Source organism: Castor canadensis, chromosome 10, assembly GCF_047511655.1.
Source record: "Castor canadensis chromosome 10, mCasCan1.hap1v2, whole genome shotgun sequence".
Taxonomy (NCBI): domain Eukaryota; kingdom Metazoa; phylum Chordata; class Mammalia; order Rodentia; family Castoridae; genus Castor; species Castor canadensis.
Genome location: NC_133395.1, coordinates 148,536,391 through 148,543,817, shown reverse-complemented (window position 1 = coordinate 148,543,817; position 7,427 = coordinate 148,536,391). Strand labels below are relative to the sequence as shown.

At 48.5% G+C, this 7,427-nt stretch overlaps 2 protein-coding genes across 2 annotated transcripts in view; both read left to right on the top strand.

Moving 5' to 3' along the window:
• The window catches only part of LOC109690105 (tubulin beta-1 chain-like), a 3,292-nt gene extending 2,301 nt beyond the window's left edge, over nt 1–991 (top strand). Inside the window, 1 exon segment of the mRNA XM_074042843.1 lies at nt 1–991. This exon segment is cut by the window's left edge and continues 85 nt beyond it. Coding sequence (XP_073898944.1) covers nt 1–991 — 991 coding nt within the window.
• A 2,009-nt stretch (nt 992–3,000) lies between these two features.
• Acad9 (acyl-CoA dehydrogenase family member 9) overlaps nt 3,001–7,427 on the top strand; it is a 31,486-nt gene continuing 27,059 nt past the window's right edge. The window contains exons 1-2 of the mRNA XM_020169257.2: nt 3,001–3,225; nt 6,707–6,800. Of these exons, the coding sequence (XP_020024846.2) occupies nt 3,073–3,225; nt 6,707–6,800 (247 nt within the window). The 5' untranslated portion in view covers nt 3,001–3,072. The remainder of the gene's footprint in view (nt 3,226–6,706; nt 6,801–7,427) is intronic.

Below are 7,427 nucleotides of genomic sequence, written 5' to 3'. Positions count from 1 at the left end.
GAAGGAGACCGAAAGCTGTGACTGTCTCCAGGGTTTCCAGCTAACCCACTCGCTGGGGGGTGGCACCGGGTCCGGCATGGGCACCCTGCCCATCAACAAGGTGCGTGAGGAGTATCCATACCGCATCATGAACACCTTCAGCGTCATGCCCTCGCCCAAGGTCTCCGACACTGTGGTGGAGTCCTACAACGCCACCCTCTCCATCCACCAGCTGGTGGAAAACACGGATGAGACCTTCTGCTTCGACAACGAAGCCCTGTACGACATCTGCTTCCGCACCCTGAAGCTCACCACGCCCACCTATGGCGACCTCAACCACCTGGTGTCGGTCACCATGAGCGGGGTCACCACAAGCCTGCGCTTCCCCGGCCAGCTGAACGCAGACCTCTGCAAGCTGGCGGTGAACATGGTGCCCTTCCCGCGCCTGCACTTCTTCATGCCCAGCTTCGCGCCCCTGACCAGCCGCGGCAGCCAGCAGTACCGCGCCATCTCGGTGTCCGAGCTCACGCAGCAGATGTTCGACCCCAAGAACATGATGGTGGCCTGCGACCCTCGCCATGGCCGCTACCTGACGGTGGCCGCCATCTACCGAGGCCGCATGTCCATGAAGTAGGTGGACGACCAGATACTCAACGTGCAGAACAAGAACAGCAGCTACTTCGCGGACTGGATTCCTCACAACGTGAAAATCGCCGTGTGCGACATCCCGCCGCGGGGCCTCAAGATGTCACCCACCTTCATAGGGAACAACACGGCCATCCAGGAGCCGTTCAAGTGCATCTCGGAGCAGTTCTCGGCCATGTTCCGGCGCAAGGCCTTCCTGCACTGGTACACGGGCGAGGGCATGGACGAGATGGAGTTCACGGAGACCGAGAGCAACATGAACGACCTGGTGTCCGAGTACCAGCAGTACCGAGATGCCACCGCAAAGGAGGACGGAGAGCTGGAGGACGAGGAGGAGGAGGAGGAGGAGGAGGTAGAGGAGGACTGAGAACTTCTGGAATAAAGCTGCCTTGGTGAGCCAGTGGTGTTGTGCTCACGTGTGTCTGTTTTAAAGTGTTTTTAGAAGCGTGTCTACACAAATAAAAAAGCCATGTGCATTTTACCTTGTGGTCCTCGTTCACCCTTTGAATAATTTTTATATCACTAAATGTTTTTCAAATGTTACAGTTTAATCTTAACATATCATATGATATCCCAGTTAGTAAAAGTCCCATGAATGAGACTGAAGTTGAGATAAGCTGGGCCTTATTTTTTGATACCTGCTAATGAATTAAGGAGAATAATGGTGTGGGTTTTACATAAGGATTTTGAGGAGCTACATAGAAGGAGATCATCTACATATTGGATGAGCTTACTTGGGAAAAGATTAAGGGAATTGAGATCCTCCTGTAAGGCTTGGCTAAAAATGTGAGGGGAGTTTCTGAATCCATCAGGGAGGACCGTCCAGGTTAATTGTTGGGTGTGATGGGTAATGGGATCTGTCCACCTGAAGGCAAATAAGGGTTGGGAGGAGGGATGTAAGGGGATGGTAAAGAAGGCATCCTTGAGATCTAGGACTGAAAAGAAAGAGGTCTGGGGAGAAATCTGGGAGAGAGAGTATGTGGGTTAGAAACCACAGGACAAATACGGTTAATGTCAGCATTGATTTTTTTTTTTTCCTGAGGTCTTGGACTAACCTAAAGGAACCATTGGATTTTTTTAACTGGAAGGATGAGTGTTGTAAGGGGAGTTAACAGGGATTAAGAGATTCGAGGTTTTTAGTTGATCTATAATTTTAATCCCATATGTCCCTCCCTGCACAAGGGCTATTGTGGAACAACGATGGGGGTGGGGAGGTATTTAAGAGTAATATTAATGGGACTATGATGTGACGCTATGGAGGGGTGGGATGTGTCCCAAACTTAGATGATTTCTGTAAGAGGTGGGGAGAGGTTTTGGGCTGTGGAAGTTCCTGTATAGGGAGAAAAAATTGTATGGGCTGGCCAGAATTAATGGATGAGATAAAAATGGTGGCTTTGAGTATATGCAGTATATATCATCCTAATATTGGAAAGGGACAAGCTGGAATAGCCAGGAAGGGATGTGTAAAGGACTTAGACCCAAAAATACAGTAGAGAGGGGGAGTCATGTTGGGTGTGTTTGCTATGCCGTCTACTCCAACAATAGGGAAAGAGGACTTTTTAAGGGGACTCAAATATTCGGTTAAAACTGAGGTGGATGCCCGAGTATCAAGGAAGAAATGTTTTCCTGCTACCGTCCCAGTTACCCATGGATCAGTGGGCTCAACAGTGGGAGGGGCTTTATGATCTGGGTCTTGTCAGTCTCCTGGCACAAACATTGGTATTAGATCCTCGCTTGGGGGGCTGTTAGGAATTTGAGGCTGTATGCGAGGAAATTCCAGGTACACAGGAGGCACTGGCAGGAGGAAGCAGTGGAAGGTCAGCCCCAGGGGAAAACATGAGAGCCTATGTGGAAAAAAGGGCTGGAGGTGTGGCTCAAGTGGTACTGTGCTTGCCTAAGAAGCATGAGGTCCTGAGTTCAAACCCCAGTACTGCCAAAAATTAAGTTTCACGTAAACCTTTTTTGGCAAAGTATTCCTTCTCTTTTTCTGATAAAAAAAAAAAGAGAAAAAGAAACGTACATGGAAGCTACAAAGCAAAACAAAATGATTCCCACGGTTCGACTTAAACTGGGAACATTTCTGCCAGACCCAGCTAAGCCGTGGAAACCAGCTTCTTCCCTTCTTTCCTTTCTCCACGGCGTCGGACTTGAACCAGCAGGAGGAAAGCAGTGCAGGCAGCTGGGCTTCTCAGCATCCCTGGCACCTGGAAAGCTTCTAGGGCCGGCTTGTACTCAAACTGCTGGCGTTTAACAGAAAACACCCTCAGCGGCAGCCTGCGGGAGCCGTAACCCTGGCAGCTGGCGGCGCCCCGCCCCACGGGCTCCCGGGGCGTGGCCGCGCATGCGCAGCTGTGGGAGCGTAGGCCAGTGTCGTCATCTGCCCGCGCGCTCCGACTCCGTAGACCTTGACGCTGAGTAGTCCGGCTTCTGCGGCGACCACCTTGCAGCATGAGCGTCTGCGGACTCTTCCTGCGCGGGGCGGCTGTGGCGACGCGAGCCTGCCGGGCGCGCGCGGCTCTCGCGGCGAGCCGACGCCGACTTCGCACAAGTCCGCAGAACCGCGCTTTCGCCAAGGGACTCTTTTTGGGCAAAATCGAGCAGGTAAGGCGAGCGCAGGCGGCGCTTGCTGTCTGGCTCCCTTTCGGCCTTACCACGCAAGCGTGGGGTCGAGCTTTGTCAAGAATCCCAAAACAAGCCCGGAAAAGCTCCGGATTCCCGATCCCACTGGAGCCCGCTCCGGAAAAGCGAGGACCTTTTCAGAGCAAGGGAGATGTGGCTTGACAGTGTCGCCGCTGTTTCCTCGTTTTTTCTTTCTTTTTTTGGGGGTGTGGAGGGGGGGCGGAGACAGACTCGCTGTGTAGCCCAGACTGGCCTCAGCCTCCCGACTGTTCTCAGCCTCCCGACTGTTGAGATCACAGGTGTACACCACCACGCCCAGGCTTGCAGGTATTTCTTGCCAAGGCAGTTTGACAAATCAGGAGGCGATTACTAAAACACCCTCAACCTGGCTGTTCTGGCATGGAAATGTCCTCTGATTCCTGAACGCACCTCGGTCCATGCCGCTCCTCTGGCACCTTCCAGGGGCTCCTGGACTTACTACTGGAGCTTCATCCTGCTGTCGTGTTCTTCAGAAATCTGGCTCCAACATTCCTTTCCACTAACTCTTTCAGAGATCCCAGAACCCAGCCAGCAGCAACCCCTTTGCTATAAAGCACTCACCACACTCTTAGAATACTTGGATCTCACCGTGGCCTTATGACTTCGAGCTTCAGTTCTTTCAGCCTCAAAATGGAGCTAGTGATGTGCCTACCACAGACATATGTTGTGGAGCTCCAATGAAATACGCAGTGTATGGAAATTCTTCTGTACTGCACAGCCAAAGAGATAGTGCTGCCTTCAGTACTTACTACTTTATGACCTTGTACTAATCACTTCTCTGCTTTAGTCTACAAACTAGGAGTAAGCACAGTACTTGTCCTTCCTTTCAGCATGGCCAAAGGTAGACTAATCCTGTATTGTGGAAGGAGTTGTTTCCTGCCATCTTTTTAGAACATTTGTCACCTTTAAGCAGCATTACTGATGCAAAAGAGTCAGACTAAGAATGGTTTGCCATGTTAGAACGTTCAGAGCTGGAACTTTTAAGTGTGGAAACCATATTCCCCAGAACCTGGGTTGTATGCTGGGGCCTCATGCCTCCCAGCAGCCTGGTGAAGGAACAACTCCAGTCTTTAAGCCTCTGGCCTCACCTACCCCACCCTCACTCTCCACTATCAGCTTTGCTACCCATTTCACTGAGAGCATCAGTGCAGCCAGATGAGAACTTCCACTCCCTCTGTTACTTGTCCTCCCCACAGGTGAGCCTGCATCATCTACATTACAAGGGATGAATTCCCCATTCTCATAAAGGCCAATCTGGTTATTGCCCACCATCCTTCTCCCAACTCAAGGGAAATTCCTTCCTTTCTGATCTACATCAGTTGTTTCTTCTACTGTATTTTGAACTCATTGATCAGGCTCTCTCCCTAACAGTCATGAAAGCTAGTAATCACCTTGGTATTGGTCAAATGTAAGAGGTCTCTTTCTCAGTCCTCCTATTTTTTGACCCATCAGTGAGTCAGCACTGCAGGTTCTTTAACACATTTTAGTCACATGGTCTCTGAAAAACCATTCCCTCTTATCAACTTTGCTGACTCCTTCTTAGCTTATTGACCTCTAGACATTGACCAGCATTTCTCACTAGTTCTGTTGGAGAACAGGTGTTTTGTTTTTGTTTCAAGACAGGGTCTTGCTCTCTAGCCCAGGTTGGCCTAGAACTTATGACCCTCCTGCCTCAGTGCTGAGATTTCAGGCCTGTGCCACCACACTATCTACCTTTCTGCTTATAAGCTTCACTTAGATGTCTAATAGGCATTTCTAATTAGCACATCTGGAAATTTGCTTCTGGTCTCTACCCAATCCTTCCCACAACCTTCTTTATTATAAGTAATGGTAGCCATGTGGTTTTACTTGTTTAGCCCAGTCTCCTGGTATCACCTTTGATTCCTCTTTTTCTCGTAGTCCATGTTTAATCCAACAGAAAAGCCACTGTTCTCTACCTTAAGGTTATATTGGAAATCTTACCACCTTTAGGCAGCTTCACTGCTACTACTCTAGATCGGGCTAATACCAGCTCTCAAAGCATTTCCGGTCTTGAGCAGTACTCTGGCAGTGATACTTGGAATCTTAAAATAGAAAGAGAACTTCAGGTTATCAAAGCCAGTGGTTGATAAATTGTCTACATCTGCACCTGAGCTGTTCATGGGAGTGCCCCTGAGACTGCTACTGGGACAAGTTAGAGGTTGAGTGGGGTGAGTTACATCAGTAGCTTTAATCAATGCCAGAATGTCTCTTTGTCTGGCCTACCCACTGGTACCAGAATCCCCTTCCTCTCACACAGCCCATTCATTGCCCAAGGTCAAGGGACCAATGAGGCTATGGAGGCGATTGTGCTAGGCTAGGTTGAGCCTTTATGTATTCAAGGAGGAGGGAGCCATTGTTCTAAGGGGAGCGTTGTGTTTCTTTCTAGACTACCTGACAACAGGGTGCGGATGGTTGGAAGCAGATCCCTTTAGGTCTACTATCTCTTAGGTAAAGACCCACCTATCAGCCTGTAGTCCTGGGGCCAGAGAGAAGCAAACAGATCTGGACATATTACTGGAGTGGGGAGATCAAGTGGCTGGGTAAAGGCACAAAAGCTGGGGGAAGGTTGAGGCGTCCTCTGAAGACCTTCCTGTGACTTTTGTGAGAAGGGCAAAGGGGAGAGGTGGGGCTCCTGGGGCTGGAAGCTTGTGACCCATTGTGCTCAGCAACCTTGTGTCCAAAGCCACCCATGACCCCACTCCCTCACATGCTCAGCACAGGGAGCTGATATCAGTATCAGAGGGACATTGGTGACCCTGTCCTTCATACGATCAGCACAAGGAGCTGATGTTGATGACAAGAGAGACAGTGGTGTCCCATCCCTCACATGCTTAGCACAGGGAGCCAGTGTCAACAGCTCGAGGGGACAGACTTGGTGACCATAGTCTGCCTTCATCATTGGCAGCATTTTGAACTCAACACAATACCTAATACAGAGTTACCCATTTTAGTGAAGAGCTTTCACACCCACTGTCCTCCATGGTCCTCACAAGGAACCGAAGTAAATGTGACCTTTTGTATTGTGGGTAAGAAAATGAAGTGCTAAGAGGTGATGGGATTTGCCGATGGCCTCAAATTAGTAAACAGGAAACAAGGACTAGACCCAGAGTGTCTAAATGTGAGTTCTGGCCTTCCTGCTGATGGGACTGTCCTTGTCACTTATTGATAAAGAAGCTGGTAAAAATAAGGAATCAACTTGTCTGCATAGGAGGACGATGGATACAGGAGATGGTGTCCCACACCTGAGTCCTGTATCTGAAGCATCTGAAAGGTTTGCCTTTCCTTCTCCTGGGGGTGACATCTTGCTGGCTAGATTAGCACATCTTTTTCCTTCTCTTTTGACCAGTATTATGATGAGAGGTTGCTTGAATTTTAATTTTTTCTAAACGTTTGTCATTTTTAGAAAGGCGTTTTCCCATTTCCAGAGGTTAGCCAAGATGAACTTAATGAAATCAATCAGTTTGTGGGACCCGTGGAAAAATTCTTCACTGAAGAGGGTATGTATAGTTTTCTTTGTCATTGCCCATTTCCACTGTAACTGTGATTACAGTGATATTTATATTACAACCAGTACATATAGAACATCATTAATGAGGTAAAAATAGTTTATATTCATAATATTAATCTTCAGGGATCATCCCAATTACTACTTAATTTAAAAACATCTAGTTCAGTGCTTCTTCATGTCCCCATGGTGAAAAATCACTTTTGAATGTTTTCAAGCTGTTGCAGACAAACACTTGAGTAAAATACAATAAAAATAAATAACTGTGTCTGGGTGTGATTACACACATCTGAAATCCCAGCTACTCAGGAGGTGGAGATTGGGAGGATTGCAATTCCACCAAGCCCAGGCAAAAAGTTACCAAGAACCCATCTCAACAAACAAGCTGTGTGTGATGGTGTGTGCCCAAGGTATAAGTAGGATTGTGGTCCTTGCCCAGCCCAGGGGAAAAATATGCAAGACTCTATCCAAAAACTAAAGCAAAAAAGGGCTGAGGGCATGGCTCAAGTGATAGATACCCACAGGGCCCTAAATTAAAATGCCAGTATTGCAAGGAAGGAAAACACAGAGTAGAAAAATTAGATGAAAGAAGCCAAGGACATAGGCAGTCCAAGCCCTA